At 58.2% G+C, this 23,262-nt stretch overlaps 5 protein-coding genes and 1 pseudogene across 5 annotated transcripts; 2 read left to right on the top strand and 4 right to left on the bottom strand.

Annotated features, from left to right (window-relative positions):
* Window positions 1–13: 13 nt before the first annotated feature.
* On the bottom strand, window positions 14–4,702 carry ACA1_352510 (TalinB, putative; the record flags this gene model as incomplete). Its single annotated transcript, XM_004338372.1, has 15 exons — window positions 14–1,036; window positions 1,112–1,423; window positions 1,567–1,704; window positions 1,777–1,938; window positions 2,011–2,139; window positions 2,234–2,389; window positions 2,464–2,675; window positions 2,778–2,892; window positions 2,994–3,089; window positions 3,191–3,473; window positions 3,575–3,697; window positions 3,819–3,940; window positions 4,023–4,176; window positions 4,242–4,411; window positions 4,481–4,702. Coding segments are annotated over 15 exons (3,417 nt in total), but the record flags the coding sequence as incomplete, so codon positions are not given.
* Window positions 4,703–4,931: 229 nt separating this feature from the next.
* On the bottom strand, window positions 4,932–6,352 carry ACA1_352500 (uncharacterized protein; the record flags this gene model as incomplete). The annotated part of the gene is made up of 5 exons (XM_004338371.1): window positions 4,932–5,252; window positions 5,438–5,583; window positions 5,652–5,726; window positions 5,792–6,125; window positions 6,197–6,352. The coding sequence occupies 5 exons, from the start codon at window positions 6,350–6,352 to the stop codon at window positions 4,932–4,934; spliced, it is 1,032 nt and encodes a 343-aa protein (XP_004338419.1).
* A 487-nt stretch (window positions 6,353–6,839) lies between these two features.
* On the top strand, window positions 6,840–13,617 carry ACA1_352490 (annotated as a pseudogene).
* A 231-nt stretch (window positions 13,618–13,848) lies between these two features.
* ACA1_352480 (L1P family protein) lies at window positions 13,849–15,418 on the top strand (the record flags this gene model as incomplete). The annotated part of the gene is made up of 7 exons (XM_004338370.1): window positions 13,849–13,884; window positions 13,969–14,070; window positions 14,211–14,383; window positions 14,486–14,578; window positions 14,685–14,842; window positions 14,931–15,101; window positions 15,222–15,418. The coding sequence occupies 7 exons, from the start codon at window positions 13,849–13,851 to the stop codon at window positions 15,416–15,418; spliced, it is 930 nt and encodes a 309-aa protein (XP_004338418.1).
* A 23-nt stretch (window positions 15,419–15,441) lies between these two features.
* Window positions 15,442–16,263, bottom strand: ACA1_352470 (uncharacterized protein; the record flags this gene model as incomplete). The annotated part of the gene is made up of 1 exon (XM_004338369.1): window positions 15,442–16,263. The coding sequence occupies one exon, from the start codon at window positions 16,261–16,263 to the stop codon at window positions 15,442–15,444; it is 822 nt and encodes a 273-aa protein (XP_004338417.1).
* A 244-nt stretch (window positions 16,264–16,507) lies between these two features.
* Window positions 16,508–22,873, bottom strand: ACA1_352460 (ABC2 type transporter superfamily protein; the record flags this gene model as incomplete). Its single annotated transcript, XM_004338368.1, has 24 exons — window positions 16,508–16,624; window positions 16,722–16,882; window positions 16,993–17,237; window positions 17,307–17,445; window positions 17,532–17,631; window positions 17,709–17,798; window positions 17,894–18,027; window positions 18,109–18,181; window positions 18,290–18,360; window positions 18,435–18,729; window positions 18,815–18,985; window positions 19,086–19,283; window positions 19,383–19,543; window positions 19,633–19,751; window positions 19,866–20,010; window positions 20,163–20,217; window positions 20,425–20,544; window positions 20,634–20,753; window positions 20,829–21,424; window positions 21,507–21,735; window positions 21,780–22,054; window positions 22,143–22,292; window positions 22,365–22,713; window positions 22,751–22,873. 24 exons carry the CDS (start codon window positions 22,871–22,873, stop codon window positions 16,508–16,510), a joined length of 4,236 nt encoding a protein of 1,411 aa, XP_004338416.1.
* Between the last annotated feature and the right edge of the window lie 389 nt (window positions 22,874–23,262).

Genomic DNA, 23,262 nt, shown 5'->3' with positions numbered 1-23,262 from the left:
CGGTCATTCGCACGGCCTCCGCGGCCAGCACGTCAGCGGCCTCGTCGAGCTCGCCTGTGTCGAGCCCGTGCGCCGAGGTGAGCAGGTTGCCGATAGCCTTGGTCATGTCCTCCTGCACCTTGGCTGAACTGGCCTCGAAGCTCTGGTTCGAGGGGTTCTCGGCCAGGTTCTTCGCCGCCTCCATTACTCCCTGCGCCGCGACGGCGACGCCCTTCGACGCGGCCACGATCTGCTTCTGCGAGGCGGCGTCGGGCGAGAAGGCGGCCAGCGCCTTGGCGGCGGTGGCCACCTGGTACACGTGGCCCGTCATGGTCTTGCACGCAGGTCCGACGGCGGCCACGGAGTGGCGGGCCGCGGCGTCGGCGGCGGTCGAGCTGGCCTGGAGCGCCTTGCACGCGTCGCCCAGGCCCTTGGTCGAGGACTCCATGGTGTAGCCCAGGGTGCGCGGGAGCGCCGCGGACTCAGCGGCGATGTAGGCCACGTCCAGATCGGCCGTGGCGGCGCGCAGCTGCTCGCTGGCGTCGACAAGCGCGCGCGGGCGGTTGGCCTCGGACGCGGCCTTAACCGACGTTGCCAGTTTCTGGAGGGCGCCCTGGGCGTCGGAAATGGCCTGCGAGAGGCCGACCTTCTTGCTCGGGTCCTCGATGTAGTTGACCGCCTGCGCGGCGGCGCCCAGCAGAGCGGCGACGGGCACCGTGGCGGCCTTGGCCGCCACCACCACGCCGGCGCTGGCGCCGGGTGCGCAGTTGATGTGCTGCTTGACGGCCTCCACGAGATCGGAGACGGCCGCGGCAGCGTTGTCGATGGCTGCGCTCAGCCCGGGGTCCTTGGCCTTGGCCGGCATGGCCACGGTCATGAGCGCCGACGTCTGCGCCGCGGCGGCCTTGGACCAGTAGGCCACGGAATCGATGACGGCCTCCGGCGCAGCGGCGAGCAGCGCCTGCACGGCGGCCATGGTGGCCTGGCCCGCCGACACCACCTGACCCGCGCTGTATGCGTCGCCCGAACCAACGGCCGCTCGCGCCGATTGCCCCACCTGCACACGATGGTGATGATCAATGAGTGGCGTGACTTAGATACGGAGCGTTGTGGTTGGTATAGTTCAACGCACTCTGTTGGACGCGTCGGCGATGTTCTTGGAGCGCTCGAGCAGCGCCGCTTGACGATCGGGTCCAAGGCCACTGGCGATGGTCTTGGTCGAAGCGACGAGGTTGTTGGCCGCGGACTGGATAGCCGATGCCGAGGAGGGGATGAGGCCGGGATTGCTCTTGGCCGCCACCTGCAGCTGCTCCAGGTTGGAGCCCACATCCTCGAGAGGCGTGATAAAGTCGATGGGCTCCCTGCCCTTCTTGCCGGCCGAGGCGGCGGCATTGAGCAGCTGCGCCATGGCCCTTTCGGTCAGCTGCGCGTTCTTCGACACCGCCTGTTTTCCACCCGGTCACACAGCAGGCGCAGTCAGTGAGTACTCCTGCAGCTGCAGAGTGGCTTGCCCGAGGGGACGCGGGCTCACAGCCGTGTCGGTCGACTCGCGCCGCACGAAGAGAAGGGAGCGCGTACAGCGGATACCGGGTCGGGACAGCCTGACCTCACGGAGCCGCTGAGCGCTTGGTTGGCGTCGGCGAGCGCTCGGCACGCCGTGGCGATCTGCTGCGTGTACGCAGGATTCAGGATGCCAGGCGCGAGCGCGGTGGCGATACCGAGGACCTGATCGAGGCATCACGCCCCAATATCAGTCTACTCTCGCTCGCGCCAGGTCCGCACACAAGCCCGACGCACCTTCGCGGCAGCAGAGGCCTGAGCCCTGGCCGTGCCGTGCACCTCTTGGCGCGTGGCCACCGGGACTGCCTGGCCCTCAACCCCCGCAACGGCCGCAGTGACGGTAGCCGCGGCAGCAGCCGCAACCGCCTTGGCCGACTCGAGGATCAGGTTTTGCGAGACCTTGGAGAGGAGAGAGTGAGGTTGGGCTGTCCGAGAGTAGGTTCGAACAACACAAGCAACAGTCTCACGTACCTGATCAGCGAGTGTGCCCGCGGTGGCGGCCTGCACGTGGGTCGCCGCGCTCTGCACTGCGAGCTGCGACTCGCGGAACTGCTCGATCGCCACTTGTTCGGTGGGGCTGCGCTTCAGGGAGGCGGCCGCCTGAGCAGAGTGGTCACAATTGCGGGTAGAGTGAGAGCGTCAGCACTTGCTCGGACAGCGTGCTAGGGAGAGCAGAGAGGAGGGTAGGACGAACCGCAAGCATGGTCCTGATGGCCTCGGTCAGGCACCGAGCGCCGTCGACCACCAGAGGGTCGTCTGTCGCCTCGGCAGCCGCCTTGGCCGAGGCGATGAGGTCGCCCAGGCCTGTGAGCGTGACCTGTGCGGCTACATCGACCGTTGCGGCCGACGTCTGGTTCCGCCAGATCAGTTCGTCGCAGTTAGTATTGGCGATGTGATTGGCGATGCAGGGCCGGGTGTGCGTACGGGGGTATAGTTGCTCATCGCAGCTGCCAGTTGCCCTGCGGCGCCGGTGAGGGCCGTGAGCGCCTGGGTGACGGGCATCTTGGCCAGGCCCAGCGCAACGCCAAGCGAGGGGTTCTGGAAGTTTTCCACGAGCGCGGTGGCCGAGACGACCGCTTCTTCGAGGCCCTTGACGTGCATCATCCTCGCGAACTGCTGTTGCTGCATGGCGTAGTCTGAGTTGTGTGCGGAGCGCGGTTAGCCGGTCGGCAGTGAATCCAAAAAAAGGCCGTTGCCAATTAATTGGTCGCGTTCCATTGAGGGGACCGTTCACGTACTTGGCAGAGCACCCGGACCGGGCGCGTACTCCATCGACGTGTTGGGGTCCCACATTCCTGGGGCCATGTTGTTTGTCGTGACAGAGGAGTAGGCTCGGCCGTACACCGGAGCGATCTATTGATTGGCTTGGTCAGTCACACACGCGCACGCACGCACACCACACACCACTCACCACACCCACAAGCCGCCGAGGAGAAAGAAACTGGTGCCCGTACGTGTTCTTCCAAGGCCATCTCCGGCTCTTCCTCCTCGATGATGCGGGCGGCGTCCTTCCTCGTCTTGAGGATGATGTCGATGTAACCGGCAATCAACTGCACATCGCCGGCGGATGCACCAACGAGACAGAGTGGCGAGGTGAGCTCTCGGCAGGTGTTCGATCAATCTAAGCCGAGCTCATGAGATGGCGACGTACCTGCGAGATGGCGTCGGACTCGTTGGTAATTACAGTGTAGTAGGAGTCCTCGTAGTCGCCAAAGTCCATCGTAAACGCGGCGGGCGCAGCTGACCACTGCTTGAGGTGAGGCAGCGGGAACTCTTTGATCACCTCCTTCGTCTCGGGGTCCATCCTCAGGATGGCGTGGCGCGTGATGCCGAGCAGCACGGGAGTCATCTTGTTCTTCTTCTTCTTGTCCTTCTCCTTGACCAGGAAGCACGTGATACCGTAGGTCTTGAGCGATCGGCACAGCTGTACATATCTGTGTGTCCGCACGCCACAATGAGACATGATGAGCCGTGCAGCGCGCACCGCGTGAATCACAAAGACTGCAAAGAACTCGAGCGCGACTCGTGCACGCACCTGTACTTCGCGTTGACCTCGATCATACCAGTGAGCTTCTGCTGGTACTCGCGCATGATGTCCTTGTCGAACCCCTTCAGCTTGTGGAACTGGGGCGGTAGGAACTCCTTGATCTTTTTCTCACTGCACCGCCCACGCGTGAGGGTTGTACAACAAGCGATGACGGCGCACACGTGACCCGCAGCAGCCTTCCTCTTTGTCTTTCGCTTCCAATCCAACGATCAACCGGATGGGGGGGACGTACGTGACCAGGTTCTTGTTCTTGCCGTTGCAGTCACCGAAAGTGATCTGGCACTGAAGAGCGGCCAAATCTCTTGCCTCATCCTTCGTGCAAGGGTGGTCTCCCGACACAATCGCATCTCTCGACTGCCCGTCAAAATCAGCACAGTAATAAATCAGCTGAAAAAAGACAGATAAAATCACAAAGAAATAACAACAGGTTACAAACCTGCACGTAGAGGAGGTGCAGCTGGACGGGATCGGAACGATCCACGTTGGCGTCGTTGAAGAAGAACTTCTTCTTCAACAGCACGGTCTCGTCTTCAGTAACGCCTTGCTCTGGGAGGGTCACGTTGGGGTGCAACCAGTCCTGGGTATCATCCCTGCATTCAAAACGCGGGTTGAGCTGCAGCGCCGAGCGAGAAAGAAGGAGACAGAATTGGGGCACCTGACGATCTTGAAGGAGAACTCCTCAGGGTTCTTGATGCCCATCTTGTATCCCACATGCTCCGTCAAGGCTGCGACTGTGGCCGATTCGTCGATCATGAACGTGCGCACCGTCTCATCCAGCAGTTTCACCTTGAGCTGTCGATGTCTCTTCTTGTACTCGATCTCCATCTACACACGGGTGTGAGAAGAAGGTAAGCCTCACCTGTTCTTCATTCTTCATGTCTCTGTCAGACGTACGCCAGACTGGAGATCGTAGAAGCGAAGAGTCTTCTCGATGCGCAGCCATCTGGGCTTCTGCGTGATGGTACCGGGCTGGAAGATGCCATGGTCGCTACCGCCGGCGTTGGGCACCTTGTCACGGATCTCCTTGGCCATCTCGGACACCGACATCTCACCCACGAACCTCATTGTCTTGGTGGTTCCAATCGACCTCAAGTTCACCTTGAGAGACACCGCCATCTTGTTGGAGTCTAAGACGATTACAATCTATGCACGAGAGATGAGGCTGCGGGTGAGGTGTTGGCCTTGTTTGTTTGTTTGTTTGTCTTGGTTTGTGGTTCCTTCTCGACGCCTCTTCGTCTTCTTGCGTGTGTCCTTCTTTGGGCCTTCTTCTGTTTGTGGCGCATAGCAACCAAAAGCTTCCTTCGAACATGTCGTATCTTTGCGCTAAAGTGTAACAAGGGCTCGCTTAGAGGGCGGCAGCGAACTTGGCGTTGGCGAGAACGTCCGCAGATTCGGCGGCGTCCTTCTCCTCGGTGGCGTCGAAAGCAGACACCTTCTTGCCCTCCTGGTCGAGGTCGGGGTTGGAGGCGAGCTTCTGGACCTGCTCGAGGCTGAGGCCCTTGGAGATGAGGAGCTTGCCGAAGGCGGTGTGATCGTAGCCGAGGGTGGAGCCGGCCTCGTGGTCGGAGAAGAAGCGCTGGAGCTCGACCATGCCCTCGAGGGGACCAGCCGAGGCGTGCACGCCGTTGGTGCCCTTGTCGACGTCACCGAGGCCAAGGTCGGCCTTCTGTTGATGGGAGCGAAGTGAGCTAAAGAAATGAAGAACCACAGTTTCGCTGCTACGAAGAGATAATGGTCTCAGGCGCTTTGAGGAAGTAAGGTTTCAACAATGGTGTTCAGAAAGAACGCAGCAAAGCTTGCATCACAGAGAATCACTGGTACGGACTGGGCTGTGCGGAAGGAGGAACGTACGTGCTTAAGGAACAGGTTGCGGATGGAACCCTCAGCGGCATCCTTGGGGTCGGTGGTGCCGGTGAGCTTCTGGCGGAGATCCTCCCACGACTTGGTGGAGCGGGCCTCGAACAGGATGATCGAGTGACCCTTGGTGGTGTAGGGAACTGAATAAAGTTACAAGTTAGCGCATGCGAATTGAAAAAACGATGCGATTGGGACGCGAGTTACTCACCGAGCTGGTAGGCGTGGAAGGGGTTGAGGATAATGACGGGCTTGCCGAGGACCTTGATCTTCATGGCATAGGTACCTGTCACAAATTGTGAGCTCCGGAACTTGGAAAATAAATCGCAAGATTAATCGCAATTGACATACCGCCAGCGAGCCTGGTGGTGCCGAGGTTGTCGTTCAGCACGCTGAGCGAGAAGGCGTTGAAACCGGGCTCCTTGGCAAGGAACTGGTGGCCACCGAGGACGGAAGCGCCGGCCTCAATGTCAGCCTTGAACTTCTCGTCGAGGTTCTTCTTGGCCTGCTCGGAGATGACGGAGACGCCCTCCCTGGAGATGGCCGAGATGACACCGTAGTGCTGGCCCATCAGGTTGTGCTTGTCGAGGTAGTCACCGGACAGCACGCGGACGGAGCCGACCTCAACGCCGAAATCGGCGAGGGTCTTCAGGGCGAGCTCGACCACAGCCTCCACCTTAACGCCCTGTTGATTTGTGAAATGTGTTCCGAGATTAGGAAAAGGGCAGACTGTAAAGTTTGCTTCGGGAACCGTACATCGTAGCTGGCGGTGGCCTCAGGCTTCAGGAAGAAGAGGAACTGGTGCACATCAGCGGCGGGAGCCTCGTAGGGCTTGACCCAGGCGTGGGTCTCAGTGGCATCCTTAGCGGTGACCTTCTCGAGGGCGGAGACGATGTCGTTCTTGAGGGACATGTTGGATTCTGTAGAATACGTACACGAGATTAGGATTTCATTCCTACTCGCATGTCGCGATTCGAATTGTGATTTCTGAACTCACGGCACGTAGCCTACGCGGGTGCGTAGATGAGAGTGTACGAACCTGATGAAGAGGAGCTGATGGTGTTGCTGGCCGGTTTGAGAGCGAGACAAAGATCCGGAATCTGCACGTCGGCCTTTTGCAGCAGACAAAGTGTCGACAAAATATCCGATCCCGGTTTCATCCGGCCAGCATTTTCGGTGGGTATTTATTGCTGCTTTTTTTGCTCGAATTTTTCTTCCTTGTGGCTGCCTGAACTGAGGCGGACGGGAGGGAAGAGAAGAAAGAGCGACTGCGAAGCCGCTCTCGGTTGGATTGGCTAGCTTGGGGAGATCGTGCCCGATCAGGGAGCAGACAAGATAATCAAGGCGATTTATTGCAAGGATTTGAACCTTCGCCTAATTCGCGCTCAAATTACCTGCCATGGCCGACGCGCCCCCGCCCCCGCCCGAGCTGCGGACAGTGAAGCTGTCCACTGTCATCCACAGGGCCGTGGAGAGGACTTACAAGGAACTCATTGCCGTTGCCCAGAAGTACCTGGCCGCCTCACTTTGGAATTACCATCCAATTTATTCTATTTTATTTTGATTCCAATTCCTGCTCCACCTGCCGCACATTTGATTTTAATGCTTTGGTGCAGGCTCGAGGAGAAGAGTGATCGCGATCGTAAGATCGCTCTGCGGGACCTCTTCCAAAATGCGCGGAACCGACTCATCAAGCTCCTTGTTTTGGTGAAATGGAGTGCGCACGTGCCCGCGGTAAAGGCCTCCTGGGTACGTGCCGCCCTGCTGCCCCAGCTTGCTAGCTTCTCTCCTGGCGCCGCACCCTACACTCTGTCTTTGCTGCCCTGCGCTTGAGCACCGCGGAGCGCCCGCTCCTCCTTGCCGCTTGTCTCACTCGCTTGGCACCCGCTTTTGTAGGACCTGGAGCACTTCTTGATGGAACAGGATGCATCCCTTGAGGGCGCTGCTGCTCGACTTTACGCCTTCATGGGCACCATCAAGGATGCAAGGTGCTGCCCGCTGTTCTTCCGCTAAAGCTGTACTTTTATGTTCTTGCCTGACCACGCCACCACTGCAGAGCACCCAACTATGACATTCCAACGGCCATCGATGTCCTGACCACGGGCAACTATTCACCTCTGCCCACTGCCGTCAAGGTAGTCCTTCCACCAACCCACACGCACCCATTTTGCATACCGCACTACCCGCGGCCCTGCTGTTTTGATTTACGTCGTGTGCTTCTAGAACATCATTCCGCCGGCACCGATCGCCGAGGACGAGGAAAAGCAGATTCTGAAGCGCTTGAACGACATCATCTCGATGCGTTTGTTTCACTCCAAGCTGCCTCCTCACTTCTCCGTGCGCGTTGGTACGCTTTTCTGTGACCGTCTCTCCACTCAGCTGAGGTGTCTCAACAGCTCTTTCCTTGCAAACAGAGGACGGTCGCGTGTATCTCAAGGTGAAAAACGAGTTCGAGGTGTCACTCACGGTCTATGGCGAGGATCCGAAGATTGGCACCGAAGCAGAGCAAGTCAAGAAGTACCCCTGGATAGTCCTCAGCATCGACCTATTTATTTCGTCCAGTGGTGCGTGTCGCAAACCCATACCCCACCATACAGTACCACGTTCGCACTTTGCTCATAAGGGTCATCTTTTGTGCAGCGGGAGTGAAGGAGGACACGGACACCCTGTTCCCTCCTCGGTTTATGAACATTTTGAAGGACAGGCTGCAACAGCGGATGGCGCGCGCCGACCACCCCCTTGAAGAGCTATACATAATCATGCGTACAGTCTCTACAACCCTCGTTCTCTCTTCACGAGCTGATCGCTAATCACACAGCTGCTCTCTTTCAGACGCCGTGTGCGTGCCGCTACAAATCGGAGTGCTGGCCACCCAAGCGCAAGTGTTGAGCAGGCGGCTGGCTCCCGATGTCAAGGTCGACTACGTGCCAGAAAAGGAGTTGCGAATCTACTACTGGAGGTTTGGCCCCCCTTTCTTCTTCCTCTTCCGGTCTCCGCTTGCTGACTGCGACACGTCATCAACAGGGAGTTGGCGGCTGTCAAGCCTCATGGACACGTAAAACGGGACGGGATGGAGGCCGAGTGGCCGATCTACCTCCAAATTGTTGTCGATGAACGACAGCTGTCTGTCACCCACACGCCAACCATCATGAACCCGGTCAGCGGCGAGGAGGTGAAACTCGTTGTGGTACATCAGGACCTTCGTTATGCCCTGTACTGCGCGTAACGCGACGGAGGCACTGACCTCCTTTGCCTCATTTGCTTGTCACAGAGGTCCACCAGCCTCAACTTGGAGCACCTCTTCCAGCAGACGCTGCAGTACCATTCCTACTCTCTCTTGTTTGCGCTGCAAGAGGCGCTGTTTGCGGATACCAAGCTGGGCCTCTTCTCCGACGATGTTCGACTCATCAACGCAAACCAAGGTGAGTCTGCCCTACCCACTTGCAACTTGCAGTCAGTTTGCGCCCTTCTTGCTCCTCCGTTGCTCATCGCTGACATGCCATGCCGTGGTGAACGTGAAGGGAAACAAACCTACCTCAAAATCCGCCTCTTCAATCCACACTATCTGTTCATTTCGATCGATCTTCGGTCGGGGCGATTCCTGCTGAAGGCGCCCGTTGGCGTGATCGACCAAGGTACACCCCGGACAGCGTCAAATCACACAGCAAATAAGCTAACCATCATGGTCCGATCTTGCAGAAGTGCTGCAGCCGCTGGAAGCGAAGTTGAACAAGGACCCGAGCCTCATTCCTTCAATCGTGCGGGAATTGCGACACAAGGTGCTCCTCCATAACACTCTTAAATAAGAGCTTATTTTTTATTTATTTTACAAATCTCATCGCTCATCGCCCATCGCCCATATCATTCCTCCGCAGGCGTTGCTGTACCACTTCTCTCGAATCGCTGGCGCCGAGTCGCTCCGCGTTGAAGCCTTCCACGATCTTTTGAAGGCGCCACCAGCCGAGCCCGACAAAGGTTACCTTACCTGCACCTTGCTCTTGCTCTCGGGGCGTTGCTACTCACGATTGTGTCCCTATCGTGAATTCTCGACACGTTTGTCGCACCTACCTACAGAGCAACAGCACGCCTTCTCGCAGAATACGCTGTACCTGCGATTCAGGGATGTGCCCGACTACTTCCTGGCCATCGAAATCGAGGAGCAGGACTTCACACCCAAGTTTTATTTATTGGTCACCAAGTACGTGCCGATGGATTCGACGGTGATCGCCAATAGTGGGTGCGAGCAATGCGGGGAAGCTGACGTCAGACTGTCAATGTGCAGGAAGAGCACCCAGTCGGCCTTGATTCACATCCACCAGGTGGTGCCGCTCGCCGACGCCTTCTCCAAGAGCTCCCCGTTCCTCATCCCCTCGCTGTCGTCCTCGTCTTCGACATCGCTCCTCATGCCGCACACGCCGTTCTCCACCTTCTCCACACCGATGCCCTCGCCGTACCCGCTCATGTCGCCCTCGCCCATGCCCTCGCCGGCGTCGTTCCTCCACGAGCAGGCCAGCATTCCCGCCGACATCGCCAAGCAGATCAAGCAGGAGCGCGAGCGGGACAAGGAGAAGGAGAAGGAGCGCGAGCGGGAGAAGGAGAGCGAAGCGAGCAACAAACGCAAGTCGGACAAGGGCAAGGAAAAGGACGGCGCAACGCCGCCCACCACCCCGCCCGCCGCTGGTGCCAAGCGTAAGGCTGAAGAGACTGACGGCAACGCAGACGGCGAAGGCAAGGTCGTAGACGAATCCAAACGACCCCGGCACACGGCCACCACGCCGTCCAGGTGCGTTGGAGGACGTTTCTCTCGTTTCAGCTCGGTGAGCGGTGCTGACATGTTGTTGTTGTTGTGTGCACCCTTCTTCCAGTTCGTCGGGAGATCGGGTGGTGCCCTACCAGTCGCTTCTGTCGTCGATTGTGAGTAACTGCAGGTACGCACTACATCGTCTGGGAACTGCCTGTCGCAGTCGCTGCTCCAATGGCTCCCGTCTCTTCTCCGCTTTAAAAAAAACCCATCAAACACAGGAAAACGATAACCTCGTTGATGATGCGACGATTCTTTGAAGAGAGCAAGGGCATCTCGTGCAAGAGCGAGGACAACGGCGACCTCCTGTTCACCATTCCCCTCAACGACTTCAAGATGCCCATTTCTCAGATGCGGTACTTCGCCACTCACACCACATTGCACACCTCCCCTTCTCCGACCTTCTCCCGTGGTGACACTCACGCGCTCCATCATCGGTCTCTTCGTCTTGCTTTTCCGGACAGGATCTCCTTCCTGGGCGACTTCAAGTGGGTGGTCATCGTCGAGGAGTTGAAGCCCACGTTCAGTGTTCTCGCTCCGTACATCTCTGCGAAGCAGCCACCACACCGTATGTCGCTCTCTCTCTCTCTCTCTCTCTCTCTCACACACACACACGCACGCTCCCGAGCGGAGGCCTCACATTTAGCACCGCCGTGTTCATCACGAACTTAGTGGCTGGCAACATCACGTACCAGCCGGGACACGGGTGGCGGTTTGAATACGACCACGTCGCCGACGACAAGGCCGATTCGCTGAAGATCTTCCTGCGTGATCTGCGCGGGGTGACCCGCATGACCGCCCTCGCCAACGGCCTCGAAAGCGGTTCGCTCCGATCCCAGTCCACACAACATTCTCCATTCACCACGCTTGCCCCTGACTGACACACTCTCACTCACCCTCGTGTCCCCAGTTCTCAGCAATGCCGCCCAGTATGGTCACCTGCTTCGCTACTTCGAAATTCATCGATTCACGCCCACCCACCTCGTACTGCACTTTGATGAGGTAAACCACACTCCATCTACTGTGGACTCGCTCTTCTTCGCTCCTCTATATTGAACGTCTCACTGAGATCGCACACGCACCAGGGACAGAAAGAGCTGTCCATCAGCCTGTCGGAAGAGGCCAGCTTCGAAATCACTTGGAGTGGGTACGTTACCGAGCCAGGCTGGCTCGCCGCAATCCATGGGAGCGGGTGTCGCTCACAAGTCGTCGTCTTGCTGCTGCTCTCGCAGGTTCGAGTGTGGTCCGGTGGCGCCGTACTTCCAGTTTTTGTTGAACGCACGTCGGAGCATTGCCGAGCTTCTCGAGGTACCTACCGGCCATCCGAATGCTTCCTCTCTCTCTCTCTCACACACACACCCACACGCACACGCACACACGCACACACACACGACACGACACGACATATTTGTCCCCAAGGCGGTGTACCGAACGAACGTGCCGCTGCACCTGATCAACTCGTTCCTGCACACGCCCACGGCCGACAACTACTTGCTGGCCAACGACATTTCGCTCATTCCGAGGGACGTCGCGCACGTTCGCCTCATCTACAAAAACATGTACGCTCCCGCGTAGATCTTTGCACCTGTCACGTGCCAGCCTGGCATGATTACACTGCCGTGCCAGGGCGTGCGTTCTTCACTGACCTGTTCCTGCCCATCACTCAACTCTTTAGTCTCGGTGTCGACCTTCGCATCCTGCCCAACAATCTCATCCACATTGAAGGTACCGTATTATAAAAAGTGCCGCCGACGTTGTAGCCGACGACCTTGGTGACTCACCGGTGCGCCACACTACACGACACACGCATACACAGATGCGTCCGCCTCGATGGGCATTCCCACTGGCCTCACCGGAATGCATCGGCGTAGCCAGCTGCTTTCGCTCACCAACTTCTCAGCATTCTACACGTACATCCATCCAATTCCTGCATCCCCCCCCCCATCAAGACCCAAATCACCAGACACCGACGCTGATGTACATTCTCTTCGTTGTTGTGGTGTGGCCCCCCAGTGAACATTTGTTGCCCCTGGCCGCACCCACGCTCAGTCAGCTGCCACAGCAGGACAAGCAAATCCTCGTACGTTCTACCTCCACGCACGCACGCACGCACATCATATTAATACAACCATGCGTTGTGCGTGCGCAGGGGTTGTTGACCCGAGAGGTGCTCGCGGAAGCGTTGGGTCTGTTGCACCAATTCATGGGCGTGCTCTACCTCTACCGACAAGCGGGAGCCATGCTCAAGAACGAAGGCTTCGAGGTACCTATCCAATAGCACTCAATTATTTCATTCATTCATTCAAGAGATAACTGATACGTCGGCTCTCCAGGACGTCAAAGCCGAGAAGCCGAACAAGATGGTATTCACCGCCAACAAGCAGAGCTTTTCCATCTCCATCTCCGGTCACATTCACCTGGCACTGCACTCCAAGACAGAACGGAAACAAGGTACCCTCATTCGTTCTTGCGAGCGGCCAGCCCCCCCCGCCTCATTATTTTAACCACTTCGTTCGTTCCCACGCAGAAACGACGGCGCTGTTCGGCGTGCCCAAGCAGCCACCGCCGGACAGGGCGGATTTGACGGAGGAGGAGAGCGCGGCGATCGCGGCGTTCTTCCGCCGCCATGTAGCGTCGCCGCCGTTCTACCACGCCGTCAGCAACCTGACCTCGCTCCTGCGCCTCCTCACTCTGCCGCTGCCCGTCCTCCAGGAGTTCGTTCAGCTCATGAAGCGCGAGAACGAACGTCCCGCAGACCGCGAGGGCATGGGTCTCCGGTACGCCACTTGTTGCAAACAACAACAGCCGTGTACTGTGTGTGTCGTGTGTGTCGTATGCGTGTCCCACCCACTCAACCGCTTGTTTTCCGTGCAGGTGGCTCCTCTCGGCTCCTCCGCTCTTCTCCGCAGCGCCGACCGGTCAGCCGGGCGTCGTCCACGACAGAGCTGCGGGCGCCCTTTCGTTTGTGGTACGGCGATTCCCCACGTGTCGTTTGCTTTTTGGGTGCTCACACGGGTGGTCTCGCGCAGGTGGGCTTCAGTTGGAAGGGCCGCCTGCGGGTTGGCGTGGGCCTGCAGTACAGGTACCAGGACAAGACGTGGGCTGCTTGGCCCTCGGGTCCCGAGCCCTCGCCGCTCCAGCAGCTGCTTTCCATCCTGCCGCCCAACCCTCCCGAAGGTATTGCCCTCACCGCAAGCCATAGCTTCTCGCTTTATCTCACGTCCATTGTGTGTGTCGTGTCGTGCGTGTGCGTGTGCGTGTGTGCGTGTTGTGCGTGCGTTGCCAACAACCCGCAGGGATGGTCATGGCAGCGATTGGCGCACTGGAAAGGCAGCCGCTGGAGAAGCTTCTCTCCTTTGCCGGCTTCGAGCCGTGAGTCGCAAGCAGGCCAAGCTGCAGCACCCATCGGCCCACCGTTCTCCTCCTGTAGTGGTGTGACGCCCCTGGGCACCATGGACCGGTCGACCATAAAACGCCATCGAGAGACAAACCTAAACTCGCTCGTGTGGCCCAAAGATGGTGGTGGGGCGGACTAAAACTCAACTTAAAAACAAATTCAAAGTCAAAGTCAAAATAAAAAACTCGACCAAGGCGAGGTAACAACAAGATGGAGAGCATGATACCTCTGTCCTTGCCCGCGGGGGTAGAACACCACACCCCACCCCGCTCTCCGCCTCCACCACTTGTGAATGCGTAGCGGCTAACGGAAAGGGGGGGGGTGAAACAGCTGCAGCTGGGCATCTGGACGCTGCTCGACCGGAAGAGCCTGTGCAACGCTAGCCTCGTGTGCCGCGCCTGGCACGCCCTCTCGTCCGACAACCACCTCTGGGTACCTCACCTCCAGCAACCCCCAATTCGGAGTTACTTTCCTTCACTGAACACAACTCTGCGCCGTGCCGTGTGCCGTGTGTCGTGTGTCGTGTGCCGTGTGCCGTGTGCCGTGTGCCGTGTGCCGTGTGTTCAAGACAGAAGGAGATGTGCCGCAGAGAGATCACGGAAGTGGAGTGGACGCCGCGCGCCCTCGCCCGCAACCACAAGTCGTGGAAGCGCCACTTCGGCGTGCGCCTGCGCGCCGTGGATCCACTTCGTGCCGGTCTGCACCGTGTGGTGCCACAGCTGCTTGACGACGCCCGCCATCACGGGTACATGCGGCTGCGTTCCGTGCTCGGGGTCTGGCCCAGTGACGTCACGATTGACATGGTGTCGGTCGGTCGGCTGTTGTGGCGTGGGGGGCGGGGCTGCAGAGCGACCACGGATACGGTGGCGCTGTCCATCCAACTGTACTACGACCCTTCTGAAAAGCGCACCATCAAGGCTATTTTGCCGCATGCCGTCAGGTAATCAACGGCGCGTGCGCACACACACACCTTCCCGCACACACGCGCACAAGTCATAATATGCTTCTGCCGGTCTTGTGAACGTTCTCTCTTTTTGTTCACACAGGCACATGGAGTCGTCGTCGTCCAGGGCAACCATCGGTGTGATCGGCCCCAGTCAATGTCTGCTGCTGCGCGAGCAAGCGAAGGAGTTGGGCGTGGACTTCTTTGACCTCGACCACCTCAGAGCCTTCAACAAGAACTGGAAGCAGATCAAAAAGTGGGGTAACTTACCAGATCTCATCATCATCAACATCATACCATCTTCATCATCAGTAAGATGCTGACAGTTCGAACCACATCATGCGTGCAGCACTGCGGTATGAGCGTTTCTACGCGCATGGTGACGTCATCCGCTACCTCCCGCGGATCCTGGGGTCTCGTGTCTCCTACATTGGCAGGTTCCCCAAGTTGTTGCCCACCGAGATGCCACTGGCGCAGGTGCTCGACGAACATCGTCGCACTTCAGTCGCGCGCTTCCGCCGTGTGCGTACCCTGCATCTTGCAGGTACCGACCTCCTTCTACCCCTCACCCCAATCGTGTGTGTCGTGTCGTGTTGTGTTCCCTGTTGTGTGCGTTTGATTCAACCTCAGCATTGTGCAGTGGGCCATGCGGACATGCGGGTCGAGCAGCTCCGCCAAAACGTCGAGGCCTTCGTGGCCGCGCTCGCCGCAAAGCTGCCGTCGTGGGACGGAGCGGGCAGCATCCAGCTGCACGCCACGAGGGGACCATCCTTCGCCGTCTACGTCACCCACCACCACCGACAGGCCTGTGTTTCGACTGACGAGCCATTTTTTTGAAACCAGCCAACTCATCAGACGATTCAGAGGTGAACGGCCCAGACGTACTCCTCCATGAGGAAGCGGTGGCCGCGTCGGCTCGCCTGTTTGGCGCCCTTGCTCCGGCCCTTGCCGTTGATGAAGTGGCGCATCTGGCGCGGGTGTCGCTTGAAGTTGGCCACCAGCCGCCGGTGGGCCTCGGACGGACAGCGCCGCTCGAGCTTGGCCATGAACCGGGGGTCCGATCGTTGGTTGGTGGTGCTCACGATCGACATCACCCCCAGATCGATGTGGAGGCCCGAGGCCGAGTTGACTAGGTGGGCGCTGAAGATGGTGCGCTGGAAGGTGTCGTTGGGGCAGGTGAAGGCGATCTTGTATTGGATGAGGCCCACGTCGAGGCTGCCCTCGTTGTTGGTGGCCCTCCACGACAGGTCGCTCTCCGCCTGCAGCCTGTGAGCTGGAACGCATGTGGTGGTCGTCGAAGCGGTTGCGGTGCAATCAAGTGATGATGTGGGCTCGTTGAAGAGCTGTAAAGCGAAGGCATCGAGCGGGTGGTCGCATCGATCGTAGAAGACGACCCAGATGGGCTTGGCCTTCTCGGGGAGCGCTGTAAAGTAATAGACCAGGTGCTGCTGTGGATGCTGCGGCTGAGGCTGGCCCTGCTGTGGACCCCAGGGACCAACAGACCCAAAGGGCGCAGGCAGCGGAGGTGGGGAGACCGAGGTGACTGCCCAGGCCAGGTCGTGAGCTTCAAACGAAACGGCCGGTGTTGGCGGGAACTGCAGCTGTTGAGCCTGGACAGAGGTCGAGAGCTGCTCAGTGCCACACAGTGTCAGATCGAGGACAGAGTAAGTGGATGGGTTCATCTTGGTTTGTGGGCTGGTCCAAAACAGCCGCAGCATTAAATCCCACCTATCCTATTTTCATAGACTATTCTGCCGCCCAATGGCGTTCGGTTGAAACTTTCTCGCGACCAATCAAAAGGGGTTGAGCGTACCGCCGAAATTCTCGTTATAACGATTCCTGTCACTCCCTCCCAGAAAAATAGCAAAATATCCAAGCAATGTACACGAAATATGGAAGAATGTTTGAACAACGTGGTATGTGGCTTCATCTCTTCTGGTGCTTGACAAACTTGATCAACAGGACGATGCCGACGAGGAACGCAATGTAGAAGCCGAGGAAGACCAGCCCGTCACGCAGCATGTTGTCCTTGTCAAAGTCCACCTGGCAATGAGGAATGGTCAGGAAAAGTGTGTGCGTGTGCGGTGGTGCGTGTGCGGTTGTGCGTGTGCGCGCTTGGCGAACTGGAAAGAGAAGGTACCGAGTCGAGGAAGTCCTCGCCCGCGTTCATCGGGCAGAAGGCCTTCGTCGCGCCGGGCGTGCCGCTGATCGGCACCTGCAGGTACTCGCTGTCGGCGCAGTGCAGCTTGAGACCGTCCATCTCATTCGCCACCAGCAGCTCAAGCGGATACATATTTATATCTGCAATCAAATCGCTGTCAGTGTACGTGTGCGGTGGTGTGTGTGTGTGTGTGTGTGTGTTGTGTGCGGTGGTGTGTGTGTGTTGTGTGTGTGTGTGGCATGTGGCGAACCGAGATAATGAGCCCATATCCACCAGGGTGGGATGTTGTCGCGGGAGATGAGGAATCCGGAGAAGATGGCGAAGAGGGTGAAGGCCACGGCGCAGAAGGTGCTGGCCAACACGAAGTTGGGCGCCAGGAGGCTCAGCGCTTGCACCAGGGCAAAGGTGATGAGGAAGTTGAGGAGCAGCACGGCGAAGAAGATCCAGAACTTGCCCGCGTCGTACTGCAGGCCGGCAATGAAGTAGAACGGAATGCTGTGCGTGCGCCGACAAGGAATGAGCAAGCGCCGATGAATGTAGGTGAGAGGGAGGTAGTGGTCGTACATGTAGAGAACGGTGGCGACCAGCGCAAAGGGGTACTCAACGACGGTCATCGTGATCGCGTAGGCCATGCTGTTGTACGTGCGCGAAGTGTTTTCGCGGTAGAACACGGCTCGATCGGTGATCACACGCGCAATCAAGGCTGCACGCAGGAATCACCGGTCAGAAACAATGAATGAATGAACGAATATGAGAAAACAATAATGATAGTGTGAACGGCGTACGTACCGAAAGAGATCAGGTTGCAGATGATGAGCGAAAAGTAGATGGCCGCCGCTCGTTGCGTGGCGCCCTCCTGGTCATTGTCTATTTGCAGGAACAGCAACCCCTGTTCCAGGAAAAAGAAAAGAGTGGTGAGCAGAGCGGAGAGGTTGCGAACGCTCCACACAAGCATGTGCGCTGTACCATGATGACGCCGAGCACGAGGGGTGACATGATCTTGGCGATGAAATCCGGTGGCGTCCGCCAGTACTGCACAAAGGACCGCACGAGCAGCTGCACGTACACGCACCACCATACATGAGTCCCAGGGGCCAAGCAAGGGCAACCCCCCTTCCCTGCAGAGAAGCTAGGTTCGGGCTTTGGCGCACCTCCTTGAGCTGGACGTAGAACGGCGTGGAGTACCGGCCCTGCATCTTCGCCTTCATCTGCTTCCACTTCTTGCGCAGGCGGCCCGAGGAATCGGTCTGCTCGCCCTCCCGGGTGTAGATCCCTCGCTCGAGAGCTGCCCAAAGCAACCGCACACACACGGTAACTCATGTGAGTTGCGCACACGGGGAGGGAGTGCAAACATGGTGCGACGCACCGTCTTGGGTGTCCTTGAAATAGCTAGAGGCTCGGAAGGCCGCCACGGCCACGTCCTGGTCCTGGTCCGCGCTCTGCCCAAACGCAACGGAACGATCGCATTTGAGTCAATAGAGTCGAACAAACCGAACAACTGTTGCGTTTTTTTGTTGTTAAAAAAATGTAAACAGCGACCGCCGCACCTTGAGCGACACTGGCTCACTGTCTTCTTCGCCCTCGACGGTCGTTTTCTTCTCCGACTTGTTGGAGATCCCTGTTGTGTGTGATGTGAATGCGGAGGCCTGGTGAGTCTCTGTGGAATTGCGTGGTGGTCGCGCGTGTGCGTACCAGAGCCGGTGACTTCGAGAATGAACTCGGCGGGGTTTTGGAAGGGCTTGATCTCGCGACCGAGCGCGCCGGCAAAGTAGTCGAGCATGACCGAGCAGTCGCCCGGGCGGTCCCCGATGGGTCCGAAGTAGGTGGTGTAGCCGCCCTTCTTGAGCAGCAGCAGGTGCGTGAACATGGCGAAGAGGGTGGCCGACGGCTGGTGGATGGTGCACACCACGGGCGTGCCGCGAGCCGCGATGTTCTTCACGGCCTTCATGACCCGCTCGGCGCCGAACGAATCCAAACCTGACGTGGGCTGACGTCATCATTCTTAAAGGGTCAGCTCAACTCACGTGTTTTTGCTGACGTGGCATATCAATGTGATGGGCTATGGTACGCACCTCGTCCAGGAACAGGATCGCGGGGTCGGCAGCCATCTCGACGCCCATAGTGACGCGCTTCCTCTGGTCGGCCGAGATACCGTCCTGCGCGTTGTTGCCGATCACCATGTCGGCCTGCTTCTCGAGGCCCAGGATGGTCAGCAGGCTGCGCGCGTACTGCCGCTTCTGCTCCTTCGGGATTGAGTGCGGCAACCGACACTGCGTTGCGTTCCATTCGAATTGGATCAGCGCAAGCTGGCACGTCTTGGTCGTATCAGGTGCAAGGACGTACGGTGGCACTGAACTCGAGCGCTTCGAGCACGGTCTGGGTCGGGTTGTGGATGTCCTGCTGTTCGACGTAGCCGATGATACGGTTCAGCTGGCTGTCGGCCTTGCGCCCGTTGATGAGAATTTCGCCCGTGATCTTGCCGCCGGTCTTGCGCCTTGCCAGCACGTCGAGCAGGGTCGACTTGCCAGCACCAGACGAACCCTAGGAATCCACAAAGGTAAGATGAAGTCGTGTGCCGTGTCGCGTGTCGTGTGTCGTGTCGTGTCGTGTCGTGTGCATCGTGTGTCATGAGTACGGTACCATGAGAGCGAGCATCATGCCGGGCTTGACGTATCCAGACACATCGTGCAAGAGCTGCAGTTCCTTCTTCTTGAGCTTGTCCCTCACAAACACGGAATAGTTGAGGTTCCTCCACGAGAGATAGGCCCCGGGCTCGGCAGCCTCCAGATCGTTGCTGCGGCCTATATCAATTTACAGAGGACAAAACACAAAGTCAATCAATGTCAAGCGAATGATCAAAGAAAGGTTACGTCATCGCGTGCTATCGTACCTTTCTTGTTGTTCTTCTTGTGGGCTGCTTCCTGCTTGATCTGCTGGATATTGACTTCGGCGAGCTCCTCACCGGTGCTCTCCTTTTCCTTCATGCGCTGGGCAGGCGGAGGATCGTGTCTGGCCAGACACAATCACACGAAGATAGAACGAAAGTGCGAGGTGAGCGCAGCTAGTTAGTTTGGGGTGATGGTGGCCATGGTGACATGTGTATGAACGTACCTGACATAGCACAAGGCAAGGAAGGCCAGCGTGTTCCAGATGAACCAGTAGCAGATGACCACGGCCAGAAACACCCACTTGATCCAGGAGTAGTTCCACACATCAAACTGGTTCACGGCGTAGTCCGTTCCGCTCGTGATCTGGCATGCCTGGTTGCCTGTGTGCGTGCGTGCGTGCGTGCGTTGTGCGAAGTTAGTTGTTTGCGGGTACGTTGCGCGTCGTGTGTTGCGTGCGTACCAGCGTAGCCGAGTGGGAATGGTTCATTGAAGAGAGGATCGCTCGGTTTGGGCCTCAATTCGTCGGGCGAACACCAGTACGTTTCGCCCCAGAATTCGTTGGCCACCAGCCCCTGAAAGCCGTAGATCTGAAGTATAACAGAGCGAACAACGACGTCGCTTGTACGATCAGCAAACAAGAAGCATCATGCCAGCGCTGCATGCTAACGTACTGCTGGGTTCATCCAGTAGAACCAAATGGTCCAACCAGGTATAGCCGTCTGTAGTGGTGGTGTTGAGGATGATTAGTAATCTTAGTCGCGTGATAAAACATCATTGTCCATGAACGTGCTTACCCGTGTGATGATGTAACCGCCGAAGAGGATGGACAGAGCGGTGAACACGGGCGAGATGCCTTGCGCAGAGACCAGGTCGGGCGAAATGCACGCGATGAAGCGGTTGAACGCGCGCGTCATCTGGATTTTGTTGTTTGTGATTGTTAGCTCGGACTCCGCAACCGCGAGCCACACGACGGCAGGAAAGTAGGGCGCGGCGCAGTGCGTACAAAGTAGTAGGCGCCACAAATGAGCACAAAGTAGATGAAGCGATCGCCGGCCGAGTTGAGGCCAGTCATCCAATACGTGATGCAGCAGTAAATGAGCGTTTCAATCACTGTCATCGGGATCTGTGTTGAACAAAACGGTGAGTTGCTCGTTTGACGGAAAACGCGCTCAGGCACGCACGGAAACTGGTGGTTTACCTCGGCCAAGATGTTGGAGAGAATGTAGGGCAACGGCGAGTAGTATCGTGTGTCGCGCTGATAGTAGTAGACCGCGCGGTCGGCGATGATGTTGGGCAGCGCGTTGAGCGAGGAGAAGGAGAAGTAGGCCATGATGGTGAACACCAGGCCCAGCTTCGTACGCGCGTCGTCCTGGTGGTTGCCGATGCGCAGGAAGAGGGTGCCCAGCACCAGCGAGAGGAACAGGGCGCTGACGATTCGCGACCGGTTCGTCTCCATGTCGCGCCACTCCTTGGTGAAGGCGCGCTTGGTCAGGAGGTAGAACTGCTTGAGGCCCGACGTCGGGTACTCGGGCTCGTGGTGACCACCTTCCAGTGCTGGATCGCTGGACGAAAGCTTGACGTCGCTGCTTGACGAGGACGTGGAAGTGCTCTTCTCGATGTACTTGAGCGTGTTTTCGTAGTAGGGCGACTTGTGGTAGGCGTCGACGAATTCGTCGGATGTGAGCCAGTGGAAGTCGTCCTGGTACCCCTGCTCTTCGTCGTCCAAGGCCCGCGCATCGGGTCGGTACTTGCCCGGGTTGGCCACGAAGCCCGCTCCGCTGTCGGCCACCTCCTCTGTAGTGCGGCATTGGAAAGCGGTGAGTAGCGGGAAGAGAATAGGAGTTAAAAAAAAAGAGAGGCTTGAAGGCAAACGTACGGAGGAACTCGGCCGGGTTGGTGTTTTCGATGTTGCTGTAGCCCAGGCTGGCGAAGTGGTCGAGCGCCTCTTGCCGCGTGCCAAAGAAGGCCACCTTGCCGTGGGTGAGGATCAGCACGTTGTCGAAGAGGTTGAAGACCTCGTAGCTGGGCTGGAGCAGCGAGGCCAGCACCGTGGCCTTCATGTCCGCCAAAAGCCGCACCGTGCGAAGCACCTTTCGACGCAGACACTGTTAATACACATCACTTGCATTAATGCGCAAGGGGGGAGTACATCGTAGGAGGCCGATGAGTCGAGGCCGGTAGTTGGCTCGTCCAGGAGAAAGATGGACGAGTCCTTGACCGCCTCGACGCCGATGGTCACGCGCTTCTTCTCGCCGCCGGACACGCCCCGCAGCAGCGCGTCACCGACCACGGTGTTGGCTCGGTGGGAGAGGCCCAGCACCTGGAGGACGGTGTCCACCCGGCGCGCACGGTCGGCCCGCTCGACCCACGGGGCCATCTGACAGTCGGCACTGAAGCGCAGCGTCTCTTTCACCGTCAACTGAGCTGCCCGTGTGCCGAAAGAAATTGGGCCGATTAGCTTAAAGCGAAGCTAACGAAGAAAGAAGACGTTCAAGAAACGGAGGGGGCGTACCGATGTGGGTGTCGGATTGGGGCACGAAAGAGATCGAACGCTTGTAGTTGCCCTGGCTTGGGTCCTGGCCGTTGAACAACAGCGTTCCTTTCTTATCGCCGTGTGGCAGATTGCCCGCCAGGAGTTTGAGCAAAGTGCTCTTCCCGCAGCCTGGCACGAGATAGGAGTCAGTCCAAAACTGTTACCAACTCCGGAAAGCCGTTTTTGAGGTGGGGGCCGTACCTGGTGCGCCGAGCAGGAGCGTCATCTCTCCGGGCTTGAGGTAAAAGTTGACGTCGTGGAGAAGGTCCAGCTCTTCCTTCTTCTCCTTGACCTTGGCCACGATGTTGAGTTGGGTGCCTACGGTGAGCTGCTTCTGCCGTGGCGGAGGCGCCTTGACGGTGCACGTGAGGTGGGAGACCACGACCTCGATCGGGCGATAGTCGGGCGCGCTTATCCCCTTCTGCTCTCGCAGGTGGTCCTTGAGGAGTACAGTATCATCGCCCACCTTTATCCGCAGCTGGTTATCCTCTTCGTCCTGCCACCACACCACATAGGAGTTAAGATCAATGTCATCAAGACCTGGCCGGAGCTGACAGGAATCAAAAGAGAGGGTGTAAAGAAGGTACATTGTCACTGGCCGGCAGCGAGAAGGAATCCTCACTGTCGCGTTCGATGGTCCGCGAGGAAGTCGAGCTCTCCTCGGGGCCGTTGTCGCTGGTGCGCAGTTTCAACCGGTCCTCCGACGACATGAGTTCTTGGAAGAGCGTGTGAATGTGCTGACAGAGGGCAAAAGCTAAAAGATTACAAAGGGAGTGAGTCTGCGCCAGCTTTTTATGCGAGAGCCACCGGCGCGATGGGGAAATGCAACCGGGGAATAGATGTTCTATTTTTCGATTGGTGCACGTGCCGGCCAATCGCGATTTGCGAAATTAGAACGATTGTTTCGCGCCATCGTGCTCGGCGAGGCGAGAGCCACCGGCGCGATGAATAGCGTCGGAGAGGAAGGTACTCTTTTGGCTGGGATGATGGGCGCTGCTACAACTCCCACCACGGCCAAGCACAGGAGTTTTGCTTCGTTGCGGCCGCGGCACCTGGTACTGTACCTTAAGGTTGTAGACCGCAGCAATGGTGCTCGCCA

Source organism: Acanthamoeba castellanii (assembly GCF_000313135.1).
Source record: "Acanthamoeba castellanii str. Neff unplaced genomic scaffold scf7180000084704, whole genome shotgun sequence".
NCBI classification, from domain to species: Eukaryota; Discosea; order Longamoebia; family Acanthamoebidae; genus Acanthamoeba; species Acanthamoeba castellanii.
Note: the sequence above shows the minus strand (reverse complement) of the source record. Positions and strands in the feature narration are given on the sequence as shown.